The sequence below is a fragment of the Marmota monax genome, unplaced genomic scaffold (assembly GCF_021218885.2).
Source record: "Marmota monax isolate L192 unplaced genomic scaffold, Marmota_monax_Labrador192_F-V1.1 WCK01_AAM20220418_F8-fsc00005, whole genome shotgun sequence".
NCBI classification, from domain to species: domain Eukaryota; kingdom Metazoa; phylum Chordata; class Mammalia; order Rodentia; family Sciuridae; genus Marmota; species Marmota monax.
The window spans coordinates 9,988,327-10,014,807 of NW_026692254.1; the positions used below are offsets into that span (position 1 = coordinate 9,988,327).

At 40.3% G+C, this 26,481-nt stretch overlaps 1 protein-coding gene across 6 annotated transcripts in view; it reads left to right on the plus strand.

Annotated features, from left to right (window-relative positions):
* The window catches only part of Syndig1 (synapse differentiation inducing 1), a 198,732-nt gene that overhangs the window by 55,404 nt on the left and 116,847 nt on the right, over window positions 1-26,481 (plus strand). For all 6 annotated transcript variants that reach the window (XM_046435310.2, XM_046435296.2, XM_046435328.2 and 3 more), the window contains exon 2: window positions 24,591-25,150. In XM_046435310.2, the coding sequence (XP_046291266.1) occupies window positions 24,671-25,150 (480 nt within the window). In that variant the 5' untranslated portion in view covers window positions 24,591-24,670. The remainder of the gene's footprint in view (window positions 1-24,590; window positions 25,151-26,481) is intronic.

A 26,481-nucleotide genomic window follows, 5' to 3' on the forward strand; every position in this document is an offset into this window, starting at 1 on the left:
GGTCATGTATTCATATATGAACATAGGAAAGCAATGCCTGATTCATTCATTCTACTGTCTTTCCTATTTTCACCCCTTCTCTTCCCTTCATTCCCTTTTGTATAATCCGTTGAACTTCTATTCTTCCCTACTCCACCCCCCCAACCCTTTTGTGAGTTAGCATTTTCATACCAGAGAGAACATAGCTTTTGGTCTTTTGGGATTGGCTTATTCTCTTAGCATGATAGTCTCCAGTTTCATCCATTTATCAGCAAATGCTGTAATTTTGTTCTTCTTTATAGCAAAGAAATATTCCATTCATCTGTTGAAGGGCACCTAGATTAGTTCCATAGCTTAGCTATTATAAATTGAGCTGCTATAAACATTGATGTGGCTGTGTAACTGCAGTATGCTGATTTTAAATTCTTTGGGTACATGGCAAGGAGTGAGATAACTGGGTCAAATGGTGGTTCCATTCCAAGTTTTCTGAGGACTCTCCATACTGCTTTCCAGAGTGGTTGCACCAATTTGCAGTCCCACCAGCAATGTGTAAGTATACCTTTTCCCTCACATCTTCACCAGCATTTATTGTTACATATATTCTTGATAATTGCCATTCTGGCTGGAGTGAGAAGAAATCTCAGTATAGTTTTGATTTCTCTAATTGCTAGAGATGTTGAACATTTTTTCATATATTTGCTGACTGATCATATTCCTTTTTTTTCTGTGAATTATCTGTTCATTTGCTTTGCCTGTTTATTGACTGGGTTATTTTTTTTTTTTTGATGTTAAGTTTTCTGAGTTCTTTTTTTTTTTTTTAATTTTTTATTGTGGGTTGTTCAAAACATTACAAATTTCTTGACATATCATATTCCACACTTTGATTCTAGTGGGTTATGAACTCCCACCTTCACCCCATACACAGATTGCAGATTCAAATCAGTTACACATCCATTGATTTACAAATTGCCATACTAGTGTCTGTTGTGCTCCGCTGCCTTTCCCATCATCCACCCTCCCCCCTCCCCACCTCTCCCCTCCCCTCCCCTCCTCTCTCTCTACCCCCTCCACTGTATAACCCTGAGGGTCTCCTTCCATTACCGTGCAATTTACCTTCTCTCTCCCTTTCCCTCCCACCTCTCATCCCTGTTAAATGTTAATCTTCTTCTCCTGTTCTTCGTCCCTACTCTGTTCTTAGTTACTTTCCTTATATCAAAGAAGACATTTGGCATTTGTTTTTTAGGGATTGGCTAGCTTCACTTAGCATAATCTGCTCTAATGCCATCCATTTCCCTGTAAATTCTATGATTTTGTCATTTTTTAATGCAGAGTAATACTCCATTGTGTATAAATGCCACATTTTTTTTATCCATTCGTCTATTGAAGGGCATCTAGGTTGGTTCCACAGTCTTGCTATTGTGAACTGTGCTGCTATGAACATCAATGTAGCAGTGTCCCTGTAGCATGCTCTTTTTAGGTCTTTAGGGAATAGACCAAGAAGGGGAATAGCTGGGTCAAATGGTGGCTCCATTCCCAGCTTTCCAAGAAATCTCCATACTGCTTTCCAAATTGGCTGCACCAATCTGCAGTCCCACCAGCAATGTACAAGTGTACCCTTTTCCCCACATCCTCGCCAGCACTTGTTGTTATTTGACTTCCTAATTGCTGCCAATCTTACTGGAGTGAGATGGTATCTTAGGGTGGTTTTGATTTGCATTTCTCTGACAGCTAGAGATGTTGAGCATTTTTTCATGTACTTGTTGATTGACTGTATGTCCTCCTCTGTGAAGTGTCTGTTCAGGTCCTTGGCCCATTTGTTGATTGGGTTGTTTGTTCTCTTATTGTCTAATTTTTTGAGTTCTTTGTATACTCTGGATATTAGGGCTCTATCTGAAGTGTGAGGAGTAAAGATTTGTTCCCAGGATGTAGGCTCCCTATTTACCTCTCTTATTGTTTCTTTTGCTGAGAAAAAACTTCTTAGTTTGAGTAAGTCCCATTTGTTGATTCTAGTTATTAACTTTTGTGCTATGGGTGTCCTATTGAGGAATTTGGAGCCCGACCCCACCGACTGTAGATCGTAGCCAACTTTTTCTTCTATCAGACGGCGCGTCTCTGATTTGATATCAAGTTCCTTGATCCATTTTGAATTCACTTTTGTGCATGGCGAGAGAAAGGGATTCAGTTTCATTTTGTTGCATATGGATTTCCAGTTTTCCCAGCACCATTTGTTGAAGATGCTATCCTTCCTCCATTGCATGCTTTTAGCCCCTTTATCAAATATAAGATAGTTGTAGTTTTGTGGATTGGTTTCTGTGTCCTCTATTCTGTACCATTGGTCCACACGCCTGTTTTGGTACCAGTACCATGCTGTTTTTGTTACTATTGCTCTGTAGTATAGTTTGAAGTCTGGTATCGCTATACCGCCTGATTCACACTTCTTGCTTAGCATTGTTTTTGCTATTCTGGGTCTTTTATTTTTCCATATGAATTTCATGATTGCTTTCTCTATTTCTACAAGAAATGCCATTGGGATTTTGATTGGCATTGCATTAAACCTATAGAGAACTTTTGGTAATATCGCCATTTTGATGATGTTAGTTCTGCCTATCCATGAACAGGGTATATTTTTCCATCTTCTAAGATCTTCTTCTATTTCTCTCTTTAGGGTTCTGTAGTTTTCATTGTATAAGTCTTTCACCTCTTTTGTTAGGTTGATTCCCAAGTATTTTATTTTTTTTGAAGATATTTTGAATGGAGTGGTTGTCCTCATTTCCATTTCAGAGGATTTGTCGCTGATATACAGGAATGCCTTTGATTTATGCGTGTTGATTTTAAATCCTGCCACTTTGCTGAATTCATTTATTAGCTCTAATAGTTTCTTTGTAGAGCCTTTTGGGTCTGCTAGATATAGAATCATATCATCTGCAAATAGTGATAATTTAATTTCTTCTTTTCCTATTTTTATGCCTTTAATTTCTTTCGTCTGTCTAATTGCTCTGGCCAGTGTTTCGAGAACTATGTTGAAGAGAAGTGGAGAGAGAGGGCATCCCTGTCTTGTTCCAGATTTTAGAGGGAATGCCTTCAGTTTTTCTCCATTCAGAATAATGCTAGCCTGAGGCTTAGCATAGATTGCTTTTACAATATTGAGGTATGTTCCTGTTATCCCTAGTTTTTCTAGAGTTTTGAACATAAAGGGATGCTGTACTTTGTCAAATGCTTTTTCCGCATCTATCGAGATGATCATATGGTTCTTATTTTTAAGTCTATTGATGTGGTGAATAACATTTATTGATTTCCGTATATTGAACCAGCCTTGCATCCCAGGGATGAATCCTACTTGATCATGGTGTACAATTTTTTTTATATGTTTTTGTATCCGATTCGCCAGAATTTTATTGAGGATTTTTGCATCTAGGTTCATTAGAGATATTGGTCTGTAGTTTTCTTTCTTTGAAGTGTCTTTGTCTGGTTTAGGTATCAGGGTGATGTTGGCCTCATAGAATGAATTTGGAATTTCTCCCTCCTTTTCTATTTCCTGAAGTAGCTTGAAAAGTATTGGTATTAGTTCTTCTTTAAAGGTTTTGTAAAATTCTGCTGTATACCCATCGGGACCTGGGCTTTTCTTAGTTGGTAGTCTTTTGATGGTTTCTTCTATCTCCTCAATTGATATTGGTCTGTTTAGGTTTTCTATATCCTCCTGACTCAATCTGGGCAGATCATATGACTTAAGAAATTTATCTATGCCTTCACTATCTTCTAATTTATTGGAGTATAAGGATTCAAAATAGTTTTTGATTATCTTCTGTATTTCTGAAGTGTCTGTTGTGATATTGCCTTTTTCATCCCGTATGCTAGTAATTTGAGTTCTCTCTCTTCTTCTCTTCACTAGCATCGCTAAGGGTCTGTCGATTTTGTTTATTTTTTCAAAGAACCAACTTTTAGTTTTGTCAATTTTTTCAATTGTTTCTTTTGTTTCGATTTCATTAATTTCAGCTCTGATTTTAATTATTTCTTGCCTTCTACTTCTTTTGCTGTTGTTTTGCTCTTCTTTTTCAAGGATTTTGAGATGAAGTATGAGATCATTTATTTGTTGGTTTTTTCTTTTTTTAAGGAATGAACTCCAAGCAATGAATTTTCCTCTTAGAACTGCTTTCAATGTGTCCCATAGATTCCGATATGTTGTGTCTGTGTTTTCATTTATCTCTAAGAATTTTTTAATTTCCTCCTTGATGTCTTCTATAACCCATTGATCATTCAGTAACCTATTGTTCATTCTCCAATTGATGTATGCTTTTTCCTTCCTTCTTTTATCGTTGATTTTCAGTTTCATTCCATTATGATCAGATAAGATGCATGGTAATATCTCTACTCCTTTATATTGTCTAAGAGTTGCCCTGTGACATAATATATGATCTATTTTTGAGAAGGATCCATGTGCTGCTGAGAAAAAAGTGTAACTGCTTGATGTTGGGTGGTATACTCTATATATGTCAATTAGGTCTAGGTTATTAATAGTGTTATTGAGTTCTATAGTTTCCTTATTCAACTTTTGTTTGGAAGATCTGTCCAGTGGCGAGAGAGGTGTGTTGAAGTCTCCCATGATTATGGTGTGGTGGTCTATTAGACTCTTGAACTTGAGAAGAGTTTTTTTGACGAACATAGCTGCACCATTGTTTGGGGCATAAATATTTATGATTGTTATGTCTTGTTGGTGTATGGTTCCCTTAAGCAGTATGTAGTGTCCCTCTTTATCTCTTTTGATTAACTTTGGCTTGAAATCTATTTTATTTGATATGAGTATGGACACGCCTGCTTGTTTCCGAAGTCCATATGAGTGATATGATTTTTCCCAACCTTTCACCTTCAGCCTATGTATGTCTTTTCCTATCAAATGCGTCTCCTGTAGGCAGCATATTGTTGGGTCTTGTTTTGTGATCCATTCTACTAGCCTGTGTCTCTTAATTGGTGAGTTTAAGCCATTAACATTTAGGGTTATTATTGAGATATGGGTTGTTCTTCCAGCCATATTTGTTTATTTCTGTTACTAAACATTGTTTGTTTTCCTCTTTGATTGTTTCCCCCCCCCCTTTACTGTCCTACCTCCCACTGTTGGTTTTCATTGTTATTTTCCATTTCCTCTTCCTGTAATACTTTGGCTAGGATGTTTTGAAGAGATGGTTTTCTAGCTGCGAATTCTTTAAACTTTTGTTTATCGTGGAAGGTTTTAATTTCATTCTCCATCCTGAAGCTTAATTTCGCTGGATACACAATTCTTGGTTGGAACCCATTATCTTTCAGTGTTTGAAATATGTTATTCCAGGATCTTCTAGCTTTCAGAGTCTGTGTTGAAAGATCAGCTGTTATCCTGATTGGCTTGCCCCTAAATGTAATCTGCTTCCTTTCTCTTGTAGCTTTTAAAATTCTCTCCTTATTCTGTATGTTGGGCATCTTCATTATAATGTGTCTAGGTGTGGATCTCTTATGATTTTGCACATTCGGCGTCCTGTAGGCGTCTAGGATTTGGGATTCTGTCTCATTCTTCAAGTCTGGGAAGTTTTCTTGTATTATTTCATTGAATAGACTGGTCATTCCTTTGGTTTGCAGCTCTGTACCTTCCTGTATCCCAATGACTCTTAAGTTTGGTCTCTTAATGTTATCCCATATTTCTTGGATGTTCTGCTCATGGTTTCTTAACAGTCTTGCTGAGCTGTCTATGTTCTTTTCCAGTTGAAATACTTTGTCTTCATTGTCTGATGTTCTATCTTCTAAGTGTTCTACTCTGTTGGTAGTATTCTCCATTGAGTTTTTAAGTTGGTTTATTGCTTCCTGCATTTCTAGGATTTCTGATTGCTTGTTTTTTATAACCTCTATCTCCCTGTATAGTTGATCCTTTGCTTCCTGGATTTGTTTGCGTAATTCGTTGTCGAAGTGATCTTTCATTGTCTGATTTTGCTGTTTAATGTCTTCCTTGATACTCCAGATCATCTGAAGCATGTATATCCTGAATTCTTTATCTGACATTCCATCTGCTGCAGCTGTTACCTCTTCTAAAGTTGCGTTGACCTGCATTGCTTGTGGTCCTTTCTTTCCTTGTCTTTTCATACTGCTTGCGTATCTTTCCTGCAGGTGCGGGCGGCGGCTCTGCTCTCTCCTTATTCCAATTGGGGTGTCGTGGCTACCACGCCGGCAGGTCACTGGGCCTGTTCTGGGAGCTGGTGGCGGCTCTGTTCTGCCCCTACTCCAATTGGGGTGACGTGTCTGTCGTACCAGCAGGCCACTGGGCCTGTCCTGCTGGTCGGTCGCAGATCTGCCCACCTTTCGGGCACGAGTGGAGGCTCTGCTTTGCCCCTACTCCAATTGGGGTGTCGTGACTACCCCGCCTGCAGGATGCTGGGTCTGTTCCTGGCAAGGGAGGCGACTCTGCTCTGTCACTACTCCAATTAGGGTGGTGTTTGTACCCCGCCGGCAGGCTCCTGGACCTGATCCGCCGGTCTGTTGTAGGTCTGCCTACCTTGAAGGCGCGGGCGGCGGATCTGCCCTGCCCCTCCTACCACGCCTGCGGACCCCTGGGCCTGATCTGCAGGTTGATCACTGGTCTGCTCACCCTGCGGGCACGGGTGGCGGTTCCGCTCCACCCCCACTCCAATTGGGGTCACGTGACCACCACACCGGCAGGGCCTGATCCGGGCGTGGGATAAGGATCTGCTCTGCCCCTACTCGAGTTGGGGTGACGTGTGTACCACACTGGCAGGCCACTGGGCCTGACCCGCCAGGCTGTCACAGGTCTGTTTACCTTGCAAGCGCGAACGGCGGCTCTGCCCTGCCCCTCCTACCACGCCCATGTACTACTGGGTCGTGGGTCTGCCCACCTGGCGGGTGTGGGTGGCGGCTCCGCTCCGCCCCCTCTCCAATTGGGGTCACGCGGTCACCACGCTGGCGAGCCGCTGGGCCTGCTCCGGGGGCTGGCGGCGGCCCGGCTCCTTCCCTCTGGCTCGAGGACAAATTGAGGAGACTCGGGTGACTGAGCCTCACCCCCCTTACCAGGAGACCAACTGCTTATGTCACCGCTGGTATTGATGAAGATCTCTCCTCCACCGCTTTCTGCTGACATCAGATCTCTGCCATGTTGGTGTCCTATGCGAATGGCAGCATTTCGTTCCCCTTGCCAGGCAACCCAAGCAATGGTGAGTCCTGACCTGCCCTCAGCAGGACCCGGACCGAGACACAGTTTCCGCGGGCTCCTAGCCCCGGTCCAGGGAAGTTCCGGGAGCCGGAACTCGGCCGCTCCGTGCTCGGTGTAAGCTCCTATATCCTGAGTTCTTTATATATCCTGGAGATTAACACTATATCTGAGGCACAGGTATCAAATATTTTTCTCCCATACTGTAGGCTTTCTATTCACATACTTGATTGTTTCCTTTGCTGTGAATAAGCTTTTTAGTTTGATATCATCCCATTTATCAAATCTTGATTTTACTTATTGAACTTCTTGTTGAGGGATTTGATTCCTAAGCTGACGTGATGGAGATTTAGGTTTTTTCTTCTATTAGGGGCAGGGTCTCTGGTCTAATGCCTAGGTCCTTGATCCACTTTGAGTTGAGTTTTGTGCAGGATGAGATATAGGAGTCTAATTTCATTTTGCTACATATGGACTTCCAGTTTTTCCAGCACCATTTGTTGAAGAGGCTATCTTTTCTCCAATGTATGTTTATGGCACCTTTGTCTAGTATGAGATAACTGTGTTTATGTGGGTTTGTCTCTATGTCCTCTATTCTGTACCATTGGTCTATGTGTCTGTTTTGGTACCAATACCATACTGTTTCTGTTACTAGAGCTCTGCAGTACAATTTAAGGTCTGGTATTATGATGCCTCCTGCTTCATTTTTCTCACTGAGGATTGCTTTGCCTATTCCTGACATCTTATTTTTCCACATGAATTTCATGACTGCTTTTTCTATTTCTTTGAAAGAATGTCAATGGAATTTTAATAGGAATTGCATTAAATCTGTATAGCACTTTTGGTAGTTTGTCCATTTTGACATTTGGTAGTTCTCTATCCAAGAACATGGGCAATCTTTACATTTTCTAAGGTCATCCTCAATTTCTTCCTTTAATATTCTGTAGTTTTAATTGAAGAGATCTTTCACCTCTTTTGTTAGATTGACTTACAAATATTTTTTTCAAGGCTATTTTGAATGGGATAGTTTTCCTAATTTCTCTTTCAGTTGATTCTTTTAATTTCTTTTGCCTAATTGCTCAACCTTTTTTTTTAAGAGCCCAATAATTAGATATAGGCTCATGCACAAGATGGTTTCTCTCACAGCTGTTCAACTCTGTCACTGTAATGAGGAAGCACCACAGATAAATATAAATGAATTATTGTGCATATGGTTGATCAAAACTTTATTTCATGTGCCATGCAATATTCTTCTTTTCAACCATTCAAAAATGTAAAAATCAATTTCAGCTTGTGGGCTATACAAACACAGGTATTGTGCACATTTGGCCTGTGGGCTATAGTTTGCCAAATCCTGGTGGTAGATGTTAGCGGTGGGAATGGTGTTAATAGTGGCAGTGCCCCTTGTTGGTGGTGTTAGTGGTTGAGATGATGATCATGATAGTTATGGTGGTGGTGGCGGTGGTAGTGATGCTAGGGATGGTAGTGATTATTCTGCCTCTAGTGACAGTGATGTTAATAGAAATGATGGTGCCGCTGGTGGTGAATGAGAGTGAGGGTGAGGGTGATGCAGTTGGTGATGCTGGACATAGAGGTGCTACTGATGAAGAAGCTTCCTCCTTCTACATCTTCCTTTAAAAATGAAATGGAGATGGAAAATTAATTACCCTGATTTGATCAATACATATGATATACATGCATTGATATATCACACTGTACCCTATAAATATGTATAATTTTAAAATCTTAAAAATGTTTAAGGAGATGGAAAAATGGAGACTCACAAAGCTAAAGGGAGTTGGCACAATTTTTAAAAACAGCGATGGACTGATTATGCAGGGTTTTTTTTTTTTAAATTTCCAGAATCACATCCCATCTGCTATACTTCTCTGACCATTAATAATAAATCAGATTTAGAAATCCTGTAGACTCTGACCCAAAGGTATTATGACAAATCCTCTCTCTCTGGCAGGAGTTAGTTGGCTTTGTGAGAAGAAAGTACTAGGCCATCAAAACTGCTAGTGATACATAGGATGATATAGTGTTTTGAGATTGTAGTGGGTCATTTAAATGCTAAATAGGAACTGATCTGGTTCTAAATGCTTTATTTGTTATCTCCAGGGCCAAAATCACAGATTTTTTTTCTATGTATTTGTACTAAAAGCAAATTTTATTTTATTTTTGGCACTGAAGGTTGAACTCAGAGATGCTTTTCCACTGAACAACACCCCAGCTCTGTCTTCAATTTTATTTTGAAACAGGTTCCCACTAGGTTCCCCAGATTGGCCTCAAATTTACAATCCCCCTACCTTAGCCTCCCAGGTTGCTGGAATCACAGGCATGGATCAAATCACCTGGCACAAAGGCCAATTTTAATTGTTTTAATGGGATTTGCAAACAGCTTTTTTTCCCCCAACACCTGGGCACTGGAGGAACACACATATCATTTGCTTAGCAGGAAGGAACTATTGCTATTTACACAAAAGGCTTCTGATGGTGTTGGGGCTTAGGGAAGATCAGGCACCTGGTGCCCCCTAATGCTTTACTTAATTGAGCTGTATGATAAGGGATTAAAAGTGTTGGAAGCAACTCATGCCTGCCATACACCCCAAACAACCTGGCTTAACTAATCTACAATTAGTTTAATTTTCTTCAGTTTTATGCATAGTTTTCTCCATCCACCTTTTACTTGGGAGAAGCTGCTCCAGAGGATGATTTTTACAATAAACTTGAATGTTATGGACAAAATCTTTGGCAGATAAATTTTCTATCAGCAATAGAGGTATAGTCATTAGATAGTACTGTGTAAAAGTCCTTTCACCTTACACCTAAAAAAATCATAAGCCCGACAGCACAGACCTTTTAGACTCTGGAAGTGAGGTATGTGTTTGGATAGGATGCTAGGGGATAGGTGGAGTGGGAGAGACAGATTTTTTTGAAACTTAGAATTATTGACAGTCTCAAAAAAGGCAAATTAAAGAAAGAAAACTAATATGAAAGTCTTTTCTGTTTGCATTTAAATCACCCACTGTCATACTCAGGACCTTGTAGAATCTGAAGGACACCAATCAGGCTGAATGTTGCAGGATGCAGGGGGCACAAAGGACATTCATTATTTGGTGAACTGTGTTTTCTCCTATGCTTTACAGTCCAGGAAACCTAATTGTTTCCCAATATGTGGTGAGAGAACCATCTTTTAAGAGACTGGCTGAAATTATCTCACCTTCTGAGATTGCCGTACGGAACCCGAATGCCAATTTATCAATTAACCATGAGGAATTACTCTCTTGGGAACTAAGGACTCAAAGACTGTGTGACTCCACACACCCTCTCCCTGTAATCAAGCAGCTTGTGAATTTGCAGAAAGAATTAATTGTCTTGCAGGCCTGCTTTTAATTTGGGGTGTTGGATGTGTTCATCCAGACAGACATGTCGCCTTTCATCTTGCAGGCTGCAAGGACTTCCATCTCTGTTAAATGGCTTCTGTTAGGATATGTGGACGTAAATACATACCTCCTTTTCCATGTCCTGACCAAAGAAACAAGTCAGTTGTTAATATCTATATATATTAATAATGCATACATATATGCATAGTATTAATATATAATATATAAAATATCTAAATTATATAATATATGCATAATCTGTAATATGATATATAAATACAATATATACATAATATATAGAGATATATCATATGCGATATATGAGCTTATTCACATAAAGGTTGACTCTCTTGATTTTCTTGTTCATACAGAAGTTGTGATAATATCTCATAGGCTTGTAGGTCAGTAGTCTGATGGTTTAAGTTTGTTCCAATATTCAAGCCTTGTGCATTAGTCTGTTTTCTGTCCCTAATAGCACAATACTACAAACAGTTAAGTTATAATGAAAAGCGGTTAATTTGGGCTCAGAGCTCTGGTCCAAGGTCAAGATGATAGAATTCTTTACAGAGTCCTGAGAAGGCACAGGACATCATGGGTATTGTGTGTGTGTGTGTGTGTGTGTGGTGTGTGCATGTGTGCTTGCACACAAGTGTCTGTGAGGGTGCCCCATACCAAAGACCTCATGCAATTCCACTCACTTCCAAAAGGCCCAACCTCTAAACCCCATAGTGAGATTAAGTCTCTACCCTTTTACTATTACTATCTCACAACGAGGATTAAATTTCACTTGGGCTTCAGAGGGGACAAATGATATTCAAACCATAGCACCCTGAGGAGATAAGAATTAGGGAGGAGGTCCCAGAGATTTATCAGCTGGGAGCAGTGAACTGAAAAAGGAGAGAAATAGTGTATAATCAAGCAAGTTGATACTTGATCTAGGGTACAGGGCTCCTGGGGACCTATGATAGAGTGTAGGAACCCAAACTTAGTGCTCCTCCATACAGAAACAAAGGTGCTGGAGCATTTATCTATCAGCTCCTTAACTGCCATTGGTTGAAGCTGCACCTGGAACATGAGCCAAGATAGTGCTGCCAGCCCCAGAATGGTGAGCCAGGGAATGGGGTGTAATGTCCATGTGTTCAGCTCACCTGGTAGGTGTGTGTGTATATCAGGGTTACACCCATAGGTTTAGCTCACCTGGTGTGTGGGAATTTATCATACGGCTCCACCTTTACCTAATCCAGGGGTTTACGCAGAGGCAGAAGTGCCTCGACCTCACCCTCCACTCCTTCTATTCTTCATTGCACACTTAGGGGAGCACTCATGGCTGCGGATGGTTCCTCTTGTGTGCCTTGATGGACTGCTGAGGTCGTGAGGACAGGCTCCATCTCTCCTAAGCTTCTGCTCCACCCAGCTCTACAGGCCTTTGTCCTGTCAATTACCTGCATCAGAGATCTAAAGCATTGGGCATGCTGTCCTCAACCCAGATCAGTTTCCCCTTGTTCTTGACCCAGCTAAGTCCACACCACCTTCAGGGCTTTCCTGAAATGATCTCCATCAGAGGTCCATCCTGAATCCCCAACTAGGTTATTTGTACCTTGTCTTTGTACACTCAAGGCAAGTTTTTCCTTGTCCACCAGCCCTTTTTGCACACTTTAGTGCCTGCTCAAACACTATCTTTTTCTTGTGTTGTGGACAGCATCCTGGGCAGTGGATGTCTGGATCCCCCCTAGCTCAGCACATAGCCTGTTCACAGTTGGTGCCCACTATGTGCTTATCAGGTGGATGCACAGAAGTGAGGGCTACATCATCACCACATGCTAGGTGCTTAATACCTGCCAGTTTCTTTCCTTCACCTGGGTTTGAGGGAGGGAGTTCAGATTTCTTATTTTAAAACTTTACAGGTGACATTGCGTGGGAATTAAAGTCACTTCTGCTCCAAAGAGCTGGCTTTTGTCCACCTGAAGACTTATCTCAAAACCACAGGATGGTTTTCACTGTAATGAGTGATGACTGTCACTTGAATATGAGGAGGTGTTAGTTTAGGTTTAGAAAGATCTTCATATACAGATTCTAATCTGTGCAATCTGTGCAGTTATTATCTTTAGATAATATTATCTTTAATAAAATAGGTATAAGATGTTGCCATGGTTTTAATATGGTTAATTACCCAAAAGTTTATGTTCTGGAAGCTTGGTTCCCAGTCTGTCATGTTGAAGTGGTAAAACTTTTAAGAAATCAGGTCCTATAGAAGGTAATTAAGTCCAGGGGCTCACCCTCATGAATGGATTAATGCTGTTTCTTGGGAATAGATCAGGTCTCAGTGGGCTGAGTTCATTCTCTCAAGAGCAGATTGTTATAAATCAAAGCCACCACATTTACTTGGCCCCTTTACACATGGCCAACTTCCTTTCCACTTTTTTTACTATATTAATACACAGCCATGGGGACCCTTAGCAGAAGGCTGGTGTCATGTTATTTGGATTTTCCAAAACCAAGAATCATGAGCCACATAAACCTCTTTACTTTATAAGTTGTTGATCCTCAGGCATTTTGTTATAGCGAAACAAAGCAGACTAAGACAGGTGGGAATTATTACCAGTTTCTAAACAGGTTCATAATTGTTTTCTGATGTTCTCTGCTGCCATATGTTCTGACACCTCCTAAATGAGAACAGAATGATAGCTCTAGGTGCCAGAGGGAAATTCTGAGAGACTGATTGCTTGATGTTCATCTAGCTTTCATCACTAAAGTATAGTGGTGTGCTTTTCCATGAATAATTTAGAATTCCTGAATAAAATAGCTTCTTCCTAACTGAAACTTTTATTTATAAATCAAGAAAAGCTACTAGCATTTAATAACTCAGTCTGAGATAGGTGAGCTTTATATTACACAGCTCTCTAAGTTACTGAATAAACAGGTCATTTTTTTTTCATTGATGGAAAATTATCTTCTGTTTTCATGAGTGACGTTCTTGGCACACTATTTTGGGAGCCAGTGGAACCTCAATTGGCAAAACATCACTTAGTTTTTCATCAGGTGCTTGTGAACAGATGAATGATATAGGGCTTGTCATCAGAACTTCCAAGATAGTTGCAAGGGTGTCTGTACCTGGGAGCTTGCTTTCCACCAGAGGAAGGCCATGTCCATGGATGAGCCAGGAGGTGGTGACGCTCATGTTATGAAGGCCTGATCTGGACACTGGGGGTCCCCAGTGATCAGCCGTGCTCCAAGGGAAGGTGAGACCTGAGTATGGCCACATGTGAAATTACAGGGAAGCAAAGGGGGAGAGGACAGGGGAAAGACACTGTGACTGATCCCCTTGGGCATCAGTGTGCTTAAAACCCAGTTCTAAGTGGACACTAATCTCCAAGAAAAGTGAGAAATTGGGCATCCTGAGTTTCAGTGCTTATGAAGTCAAGTTTCCAGAGAAACACACACAGAAGTTCATATGCAATGTGGAGCCTCATGACCACAACCTTTGGGAAGGATTTAATGGACCTGAGTGCTCATGGCCCCAAATAGCACATTTAAATAATGAACTGTTTTAGTTAGCTTTTTTCATTTCTGTGACCAGAAGCCTTACAAGAAAAATAGAGAGAAGGAAAAGTTTATTTTGGCTCACGATTTCAGAGATTCAGTTTTTGTTCAGCCAACTCCACAACTCAGGGCCCAAAGCAGAACATCATGGTGGAAGGGCGTGGTGGAGGAAAGCAGCTCAGGACATGTCGAGCAGAAAGAGCTTTGCTTACCAGAGACAAAATACAAACACTGAAGACACACCCTCAGTGACATGGCATCTTCAGCCATCACACCCTACTTGCCTACAGGTACCATCCAGTTAATCTACCAGTGGATTAATCCACTGATTATCTTACAACTCATAACTTAATCATCTCACCTGCATATTCTTGCATTGTCTCACACATGAGCTTTTGGGGGACACCTTATATCTAAACAATAATAACACAAGTCAACATGAATATATTTGGGAAATATTTCATAAACATCTCTACTTTTATATTACAGTCTCTTTTTTTTCCAGTGCTGGGGATTGTACACAGGACCTCATACTCTGCAAGTGAGCTAAATCCAACACCTTTACTTTTAGTGTCTTTTGAAAATCTAGAAGTACCAGCGTGGACCAACATTCCTGCAGTATGTGCACTATAGGAGCCAGTGCCCTGAGTGACCCTGGAGACTTGGTGTGACCAGCTGAGCAGGACTGGCTGAGTCTGTGAGGCATCTGAGGACAATCAGCATGCTGTGGGGACTACATGGTTCCCAGGGGGAAGGAGAAAGTGCACAAAGGGTCATTTTGAACATGAGAGATTGAAGGGATAAGCAGTGTGGAAAGTGATTCTGAGTCCAGGTTTAAAAACAGAAGCACCGAGAATCAAATGCCAAATAAACAACCAAAAAAAAAAAAAAAGAAAGAAAAAAAGAAAAAGAAAAAAACAACAAGAGAGTAGATGGAGGAGAGAATGGGAACCATGAACTCTATCCTTTGGCCCTGCTTCCAACTTTTCTATTGTTCTCCCTTGATAGATATTAATTTTGGTGGTTTTTCTCATGAGATTTGGTTCCTAACTATTTTTCAATGAATTCTTCAGTAATAGTTTCAAGTGAATTCTTGACTCATTGACCTGAGTAGTAACCAGGGACCAACTAGCCTTCAGCTCCCAACTGATCTGCCTCTGGACCAGTGTACTAGTTAGTGCTCAGCGCAGTGGTTAGCACTCAGCTGTGTTCCTCCAGGGCTCCCCAAGCAAGAAAGCCCCCAGCTGAACATGGCAGAGCCACTTCACTCTCAGAGGACCTGGGTCTCTGTGCCAAGCTCTGAAGTACATTTTTGCATTTAGCCAGGAGCTCTCCCTGGACATTCTGGAGTCAGCTTCAGGCCCCACAGCCACCTGTGTATTAGGAACCTGGTCACTCTTTTATATATTTCTAAAGGCAGAACTAACTCATGCAAGTGAGCCATGCTGTATACAGAGTTTGGGAAAACCACACGCAGCTGGAGGCATGATCGTCCTTAAGACAGTGGATGAGGGGATCACCTCCTGGTCAGTGATACTGAAGGACTGGGACTGATAAGCAGGGCTTGCCAGCAAGACCTTGTATCCTTCAGCAAAGACCTGGGTGGCTGCTGTGATGGCAGCCCAGGAGCTTCTGATAGGGGGTACTCCATCCACTGGGTGAGTCTGCATGACTTGCCCCTCGATGATTCCTTTGAAAATGGATGAAATGTATTATGCATAGGAGCCATTACTGGGGCTGTCTTGGGTTGCGTTACCCCAAAGGGTCCTACAGGCATCAGGTCCTTCTCACTGCCCTAAAGCCAGTCAACAGTAGAGGATGCCACTGTTGCCACCTGCCAGATCTCCAGTGTCCATGTGCTTTCCTTTGCATCCATTCCCCACAGCTACAGAGCTATCTGCCTAAAGTGCCTCCAGCATGATCACATCTCACTCAAAATCCTTTCTGCAACATGTGCATTGCTTGTCTCTTTACAGTGGGTTTCAAAATCCTGAAAATAGGGCTGGGGAAATACTTCAGTGGAAGAGCGTTGGTCTGGCATGTGTGAAGCCCTGGGTTCCAACCCCAGCACCACCTGTAGGGTCCCACCTGCTCTTCCACTGCATCTCCACTCCCCTCTTCCAGTAGCTGCACACCACTTACTCCTGGCCTTTTCCTGGTGTGTCTGTCTCTCTTATACTTCTTTACCTATTTGTTAAAAAAAAGTCTCCAAAATTCTAAACATACGTGCAACTAGAGAGAATTGTATAATGAACCACAGGTACCCATCGACCAATTTCCTGATTTCTCTCTAGGCTACCTGCTTCTCTTTCCTATCCAGGTGATTTTTAAACAAGTCCCAGTGTTATCTTATTTATTTCATCTGTAAATACTTCAACATGAATTTCTAATTTTTGAAAATATTTTATTTTAGCTTGGTTTGGGAATTTTTAAATATTGTTAAAATGCACATAGCATAAAATTTGCCTTCTTAACCATTTTAAGTGTATACTTTGATGGTATTAAGTGTATTTATAATGTTGTGTGACCATCACCACTATCAATTGCTGTAACTCTGCACCTTATAATACTGAGAATCCATATCATTAAGTAATAATTGCCCATTTTCTTCTCTCTTCAGCCCAGTCGTGGCAGCCACTATTCTGCTCTATTATTTGTACTACTCTAAGGAGTTTATATAAGTGGAATAAGATCATATTTGCCTTTTTGTGACTGGCTTAATTCATTTAGTGCATCCTCAAGGTTCTTCCATGTTGTTGCAATAGTCAGAATTTCCTCCCTTTCTATGGCTGAATAATATTTCATTATGTATCTATATCACATTTTGTGTATCCATTCACCTGTAGATGGATACATTATGTCCTTCTGTATTTACTTATTGTGTGGACAATGCTGGTATGAATGTGGTTGTACAAATATTTCTTCAAGATCCTTTGTTCAATGTCTTTGGTTATATCTAGGAGTGAAATTGTTGGATCATATGGTAATTCTATTTTTAAAAAGTAGAATGTTGAGGAACCTTTATACTATTTTCCACAGCATCTATACTATACTGTGTATTCCCACTAATAGTACATAAGGTTTTTAAATTTTCTACACTCTCACCAATGCTTCTACTTTTCTGACAATAGCCATCTTAATGTGTTTGTATTAGTATCTCATTGCAGTTTGATTTGCCTTTTCCCAAAGGCCAATGATGTTGATGAACTTTTCATCTGCTCCGTCATTTCTATATCTTCTTCAGAGAAGCATCTATTCAACATTTTTTAATCGAATTTTTTTATGTGGTTGAGTTTTAGGAGTTTTCCATACATCCTGGATGTTAATCTTTCATTAGATAATGATTTTCAGCTGGGTGAAGTGTTGCATGCTTATAATCCCAGCAACTCAGGAGGCTGAGGCAGGAAGATTGCAAGTTCCAGGCTAACCTCAGCAATTTAGCAAAGCCCTATCTCAAAATAAAAAATAAAAGGGGTTGAAGATATAGCCCAATGGTAAAGTGTTCCTCAGTTCAATCTCCAGTGTGTGTGTATATATATGATTTGCAAATACTTTTAGGGTTGCCTTTTTGCTCTGTTGATGTTTATTCTCTTTACTCTCTTTAATTGTTTTTAATGCATACAATTTAAATCATTTCCATGAAGTCCACGTGTGGCAGAACATCATGACAGCAAAGTGTGGTGGAGGAAAGTGGCTCAGGATATGGCCATCAAGAAAGAGAGAAAGACTGCTCCACTTGGCAGGAACAAGTTACACACCTCAAAGACACACCCCAGTGATCCACCTCCTCCATTCATACCCTCCCTGCCTACAGTTACCACCCAGGTAATCTCTTAAAGTGGATTAAGGCAGTGATTATGTTAAGATTCTCATAACCCAATCAATTCACCTCCAAAATTTCTTGCATTGTCTCACATGTGAACTTTTTGGGACACCTCATATTCAAACCATAACATACAGTGTCCCCCCAAAGCCCCTGTCCTAATGAAAGAATGTTCAAAAGTAAACTGATTGGATTGTGAGAGCTGCCTACAGTTACCACCCAGTTACTCCATTCAAAGTAGGGTGGACTGATTAGGTCCACCCTACTTTGAATGGAGTAACTGGGTGGTAACTGTAGGCAGTTACTGCCTCCTCCATGGCTAGAGGAGATGAGTCACTGAGGTGTGCCGATGGTTAGGGTACCTCTTCCCTGTGGTCCTTCCCCCTCCCCCGCCCCCTCTTTCTCTCTCTTTTTCTCCTTACTGACCCCACTATGAGCTAAGCCACTTTCCTCCACCAAGGAAAGCGGAGTCCTTTCCCCATGATGTTCTGCCCTACCTTAGGCACAAAGCAATGGAGTCTGCTATCCCCTGAAACTAAAGCCCCAAGTAAACTTTCCATCCTTTAATTTGTTCTTGTCAGGTATTTTGGTTACATGGTGAAAAAGCTAACCAAAACATACAATTGATCTATTTTTTTTCTTTTATTGCTATGCCTGTGGTGTTACATCCAAGAAAGCACAGACAAATCTGAAGTCATAAAGCTTTTGCTTTATGTTTCCTTCTAAGAGTTTTAGGGGGTGTAGGCCTTCTAGTTAGATGTTTGATCCTCCTTATTTTGTATATGGCACTAGTAAGGGTTCAACTTCATTCTCTTACATGTAGATACTCAATTTTCCCAGCACTAGTTGTTGAAAAGTCTGCCCTTTGCCCATGGAATGGTCTTGGCACCCTTGTCAAAAATTATTTGACCACATTATACAAGTTTGTATTTCTTGGGTCTCTATTCCATTGGTCTGTATATCTTGCATTATGCCACTACCACACCATTTTGATGACTGTAACTTTGTAATAACTTTTGAAATAAAGAAGCATGAGTCTTTTAGCTTTAGTGTTCTTTTTCAAGGTCATTTTAGCTATTCATGGTTTCTTAAGATTCTGTATGAATGTTATGACTTTCTTTTTGTATTTCTAAAAATAATCATTGGGATTTTGAAAGAGATTGCATTGAATGTGTAGGTTACTTTGGGCAGTCTTGATATCTTAACAATATTAGTTTCTGTCATGGTTTGGATGTGAGGTGTTCCCCAAAAGCGCACATGTGAGACAATACAAGCAGGTTCAGAGGAGAAATGATTGGTTTGTGAGAGTCTTAACCCAATCAGCAATTTAATCCCCTGATAACAATTAACTGAGTAGTAACTGAAGTAATAGGGTGTGGCTGGAGGAGGTGGGAATTAGGATGTGGTTTGGGGGTATATATTTTGTATCTGACAAGTAGAGATATCTCTCTCCCTCTGATTCCTGATTACTATGATATGAGCTGCTTCCTTCAATCTTATTCTCCCACCATGGTGTTCAACCTCAACTCGAGCCACAAGAAATGGAGCTGGCCTTCTATGGACTAAAACTTCTCAAATAAACTCGTCTTCCTTTAAAACTGTTTTGATCAGATCTTTTAGTCAACAGCAGTGAAAAAAATGACTAAAATCATTTCCCAATCCATGAACATGGAATGTCTTTCCATTTATTTATATCTTCTTTAATTTCTTTCAGCAACGTCTTGTAGTTTTTATTATACAAGTCTTTCACCTCCTTCCTTGGTTAAATTAATTTCTATGCGCTGATGGTATTGTGAATGAAATTGTTTTGTAAATTCATTTAAAAATTGCTTATTGTTCTTGTATAGAAATGCAACTGATTTTTGCATATTGACTTTGTATCCTGCTACTTTGCTAAATTTACTTATTAATTCTAACAGGTTCTTGTGTATGGAATCTTGTTTTCAACATATGAGATCATATAATCTGTGAACAGAAATATTTTTACTTTTTCTCTTTCCAACTGGAGTGTCTTTTATTTTCTTTGCTTGATTTCTCTGGCTATAACTCCCAGGATAATGTTGAACAGAAGTAGCAAAAGTAGGCATTTTTGTCTTGTTGCCTTGTTCCGGATCTTAGAGGACAATGTTTCAGCTTGTGACCATTGTTAAGTAGGATGTTCAGTATGGGATTTTTTTTATGTGATTTTTATTATATTAAAATAGTTTTCTTTTTTAAAAAATATTTATTTTTTAGTTGTAGTTGGACACAATACCTTTATTTTATTTATTTATTTTTATGTGATGCTGAGGATCGAACCCAGGACCTCGCTTGTGTGAGGCCAGCACTCTACCGCTGAGCCACAACCCCAGCCCCTTAAAATAGTTTTCTTCAATTAATAGTTCTTGAGGATTATTATCATGAAAAGATGTCAAATTTTGTCAGTTTTTTTTCTGAACCAACTGAGATGATCACATGTATTTTGTCCTTCATTCTACTAGTGTGGTATATTACACTGATTGGTTTTTATATATTGATGTTGAACCATTCTTATATTCCAGAAATAAATTCCCATTGGATCATGGTATTTTTTATATGTTTCTTTATTCTATTTGCAAGAATTTTGTTAAGAACTTTTGTATCAATACTCATATGGAATATAGATCTGTAGTTTTCTTTCCATGTTGCATTCTTGTCTGGTTTTAGTATAAGGGTAATTGTAGTTTCTCAGTGAGTTAGGAAGTATTCCTTCCTCTTCATTTTTTTTTTTTGAGAGTGGGAATTGGTTCTAGTTCTTAACTGCTTGTTATAATTCACTACTGATACAATTTTGTGGAAAAGCTATAGCTAATTCCATATACCCAGGACTCTGGATCCAAGATGTATAAATCATGGAGCTGAAAGGAACCTTAAAACATTTTTGTTCAATTGCTCCATCAATAATCCCACCTTCATAAGCATCTTGCCTATGACCACACAAACATTTAGTAGCAAAACTGTGGTTAAATCCTCACATTCCTGACTCTCTTTAAACCATGCCAGTTTCCAAGAGAAGAAAAATATGTTTTTTAGAATAAGTAATTGGTACAGAAGATGTTGCATACCCTCTTTCTGTCTTTCTGTTTTTTTTTTCACCATCCCTATCAATTTTTTTAATCCACTTATCTTCATCTAAATTCATGAACAGGTATATATGTTTTTAACTCACCAGGAGATTCTTAGGGTTCAGAGAGAGTCCAGGAACTAGGGAAGGAGGAACAGAGCAGTGGGGACTCAAATGCAGGACCACAGAAGCCCCTCTTCACCTTGTCTTCTCCTCCTGCTGCTATCATCAATAAAGAAGCAGATGTAGCATGATTGGCTGGTGATGCACTTCAGTGAGCTGCCTCTGACTCAAAACACAGTCTCTAAGATCTCACCAAGAGGTTGACATTAGGAGTCCAATCAAGTTGTCAAGACAAGGCAGTATCCTAGACACAGCAGAGAATATTTATGCAGAAAGAAAGTGTTAGCAAGGAGTTTTAAACTTTGTAGCCACTGCTCTTGAATACTGTAGACTGAGAAAAATACAAAGGTAACAGAAGTGTCTGCCAGAACAGACATTGGGAGGATAATAGACTGTTCTGGGACACGACTCCCGTGTGCATTTCTGCAGAGCCACAAAAATTATCTTAGATGGCAGCGTTATTGGACCATTGTGTTTTATCTCCAAATTGATGAACTTGGATTCAGGGAAATACTGTCAACAGGTAGGAGTGGGTAGAAGTAAACATGGATGGAAATGAGCTCATTGGAATTATAAAGTTAAAGGCAATCCAGACATCAAGGCTGTCTTGAAAGAGATATTGAAGGATGCTGTCACAATGAAAATAAAACTCCATTAACTTCAACCCTTTTCTTTCATGCTTAAGCATCATTTGTGCTGCTCAAAGCTCTAAAATTCAATTCAATAAGAAAAAAGTTGTTATTTAAGAATGTATGTGATATACAGATTGAGTATCCCTGATCCAAAATGCTTAGGTCCAGAAAAAAATGTTTCAAATTTCAGATAGTTGTTTTGTTTGTTTTTTTTTTTTAGATTTTGAAATGTTTTCATATATATAATGAGGTATCTTGAGGAGATCCAAGTCTAAACACAAAGTTCACTTATGCTGCATATACACCTAGCCTGAAGGAAATTTTATATGATATCTTTAGTGTACTTGTGTTTCAACTTCAGTCCATGATGTGAGGTCAGGTGTGGAATTTTCCACTTGCAGTGTCAGGTCAGTGATGAAAATGTTTGATTTTTGCAGCATTTTGTATTTTGAATTTTCAGATAAGGGATGCTCATCCTGTATTCATCAGAATACTTTTTAAAAGAAAGTAAATAATCAGCTGTAAAAATCAAGTAACTTATTCAATAGACCAACTATACACCATGTAACAGTGCCCTTTAAGCTTTAAGTATACTTAAAGTGAATAATCCACAGGTGCCATGTTAAAATGAAGCTCTAATTCAAGAGATATGAGTCCTACTCAAGGTTCTGTTTTTGTTGTTGTTGTTGCTGTTATTTTTGTGATGCTAGAGATTGAACACAGGGCTTTGTCCATGCTAATCAGGTGTTATCCCACTGAGATACATACACCTCCTGCCATTTTGTATTTCTAACAAGTTCCCAGGTGGTGCTGAGTTTGCTGGGTCTCAGCAGTACTTTGAGTGGTAAACTGTAGAGAGCATGGAAGAGATTAAGCTGTGCCTATCTCAAAATGCCTTAATACTGGATCCAACTTTGAGACTTAACACAGCTCAGGAAGATTGTCACTGAGTAGGGATCATTCTCATCATATAACACTAGAGACTGTTTATTTCACTGCATGTTTCTTGACTACCAGGTGCAAGAAAAGGGAGAAGTGTTGATATTGATTTTTTGGTCTTAAGGACTTTTCAGAACTGGAGGAGCAGTGTCCCATTGGGAGAGAAGAACGCAATAGGCATTGTAAGAAGAAAGCAAGAAGAGACAAGAGACCACAATAGCAAATGAAAAGGTTACTTCTGGTTGGACAAGAGCACACAACTTCATGAAGGAAATGGAATCTGAACAAACACAATCACATATGTTCTGCAAGATATTTACAGCTGATCTGGGTAAAGGGTGCTCAGTCAGAGAAATTAAGCTGAGCTTAAACGTTATTCTAGACTTACTGGCTGGCACATCCAGTAGATCACAAAGAATAGGAGGAACCCATTTTGGATAGCAAACCAGTGGCTTCTTTGTGGAAGGAGGAATACTGGAGAAGTTGAGTAATTGAACTAGAAATATTCCATCAAGCACATTGTGATGGCTTGAAAGATTATTTAGCACAGAGGTGATCCCCAAATGTGTGCTGTTTGGCATGTTACAGGCATTGGAAGGTCTCTATTCAAATAGTTTAATTAATAATTCTAGTTCTCAGACTGAATGTGCCTCCAGAGAGAGATACTTCAAAACATATAAACAGAGGTGATAGTCTGTTTTTGACCTTTTTTTAAATTGTACACAGTGTCATATTAATAATACTCATTGTCTCTTAGTGCATGTACTAAAGTTTGAACTAGTCATTTGAAAATGTTCTTTCAGATTTTTCAATTAGTCCCAAAGGTGTCACCTGTACATCTTTTCATTTGGGCAGTCTTCAATTTTAGATTACTGTGTGTGCCACCAAATAAAGCAGTTAGAATTAAGAAAAGTCTTAAATCTTGTAGGAAGTCAGAACACCAGAAGTTCCCTAGATGAAATGCTTTCATGCATAACAGTTATTAACTTGCAAACAGAGAAAGCCTGGGGAAATTCATTTTTTATCTTTCCGAAAATTTTAAGCTCTAGTTTCTTTCCTCTTCGTCCTCCCTCTCTCTTTTTCCTTCTTCTTGCCTTTCTCCCTGCCCCGCTCCCACCCTCTTCTCTTGTTCTTTTTTCAGATTTGCATGCCTAGAAAAATAGGAACACAATCTAGGGAGAAAACAGTTTGGAGTACTTCTTAATGGTATTGCAAATGTGTAGGTGTCTTACAAAATCAAGTAAATCAAAGCAGGGGAGTTTTTAGCGAGATTCCAGAGGCCATGCTGGGAACCCAGGAAGCATGTGTAAGTGTTGAGCTCATTTTAATATGCACACTAGAATGTACCAGTACACACATGCAAATGCGTCTCCTTGGGGGAATTTTGTACAGGTACAGTACTCATGGTATAGGTCTTCCTATCACTAATCTTCTAAATCCGCGTGGAACATTATTTTAAGCCCTTTCTTCCTTGGGTGTGTGATTTTCTGCTTGAATGAATAGCACTGTACCTGGGAATAGTCAATCCACATCACAGATTTGCAGTCTTATTTCCCTGTGGACAAGGGATATGCTAATGTGATTGAGTTTACCTGTGGGTTTCAGGATGTCTGTTAGCAATCGGAGGTTCTATAGGGCTGCAGTGGATCCAGTTCTTGCAGTTTCCTTCATTTGGAAGCAGAGACTTTAGCGATGCAAGTAATCAATTTCAGGCTTACTCTGGCTGCCTGCCCTGAGAGAACCTTTTTAAAATTCACAGGAACAGGTAGGACTGCATATTTATCTCATTTTCACAGCCACTATGCATACTGGTTGACTGTACAATCTGAAACAATATGGGTCTGGATAATGAACTTTATGTTTGTTTCAAGTGAAATTTTTAGCTCATCTCTGTTTTCTCCTCTTCCAGGAGAAATGGGTCCTATGAGGCAAGTGTGACCTGTGAGTCCAGCTCACCAGCCTGACGCCCAGCTGGGGAGGAAGAGGACCATGGATGGCATCATCGAACAGAAGAGTGTGCTGGTGCACAGTAAGATCAGTGATGCTGGTAAGAGGAATGGATTGATTAATACCAGAAATTTCATGGCTGAGAGTAGAGATGGCCTGGTGTCTGTTTACCCAGCGCCCCAGTACCAGAGCCGCAGGGTGGTGGCCAGCACAGCACCAGCCAGCCTGGACAGCAGCAGAAATGAGCCTGTGCAACAGCTGCTGGATCCCAACACTCTGCAGCAGTCGGTGGAGTCCCATTACCGTCCCAATATCATCCTCTACTCGGAAGGAGTGCTGCGCTCCTGGGGGGATGGCGTGGCTGCCGACTGCTGTGAGACCACCTTCATTGAGGACCGGTCACCCACCAAAGACAGCCTGGAGTACCCAGATGGGAAGTTCATTGACCTCTCAGCTGATGACATCAAAATCCACACCTTGTCCTACGATGTGGAGGAGGAAGAAGAATTACAGGAGCTGGAGGTCAGAGGATGTGCTTATGGGGGAACCTTCTGGAATGGAGCAGTGGGGTTTGGTGGGTACTAGTGAGTGTCCAGCAAAAGTTAAGGAATGAAACTCGCATACAGAAATGCAGGGAAATTGAAAGCATTCTTAGTGCTCTTTAACTCCTGAGTAATTATGAAGGATGGAAGGAATGGAGAAAGATGAGCTGGATAAAGAATCAAGGGGACATCAGCAGTCAATCTGGTCAGAGATGACCCAAAGTAAGCCACAGGGATGGGCAATAGACACCAGCACTAGTGGGTCGGCCGGGGATCCTGCTGTTGAATGACTCATGAAGGATGAGGGAGAGAAGCCAGTGGCAAAAATGAGCAAGATGGTCCTAGAACCATACAAGGCTGGAGATGCATGTGTGGTGACAACTGGGGAAGTGCTTTTGCTGACACATGTGGTTCCCTTAACTTGGAATTTCAAAGTTTCTATTAAGGAATTATCAGGATTACTAAAATCTGCTGGAAGAAACAGAAATTGAAAAGGGAAGATGAATTGGATTATTAGACAAATCTTTTTTTTTTTTAATGCTGGAGTTTGAACTGAGGACTTTGCATATGTTAAGCAAGCACCCTACCACTGAGCTACATCCCCAACCCAAGGCAGATTATTTATTTAGTAGAGTAGGGAAGAATGAGAGCCTTTGAATCGCATGTGCTGAAGTGCACATATTAGACATGATGTGATAGGGCACAGTGGTTGAAGGTTGCAGGACATCTGTTCTTGCAAAGATGTGCTAGGTGGGAGGGTGAGAGCAGATATGCAAGGTTGTCAGCTAGAAGGCTATTGTCCAAGCTTGAGAAGTTACTCCACTGCAAGTAGGGTAATTTCCTAGGACATGAGTGGCAGGAAGGGATGGGGGTCACATTTTTGGTCAATTTGATGAGAAGCAAAGTGCAAATATTTGCAGTTTGAATGTGGTCAAAAGGAAAAAGTTGTTTGTTTTTGGCTAAGGTGGGCAAGAACAATTTGTAGATGGAGGTAGATGTTCATGGCAAAAAAAAATCAGAATTAGGGTTGCTTTCTGGGGAAGTAAAGGATGCACACCACTTACATGTGCAGGAGAGGTCAGCTTGCTGCTTGTCTGAGAGAGAAAAGACAGGTGGGAAGGGAAATCTACTGCAGTGCTCTGGACTGAAGAGAAAAGAAATGAGGGGTCCATTGTTGGTCCATGTTGGCCAAGGATCGATGCATCTAGGGGAGCTTCAAGGACATGAGGAGTTTAGAGATAGTTGAGAGTAATGACTGGGAGGTAGTTGAATGTTCTAGAAGAGACTTCTAAAGAAATTGCCAAGTTGCAT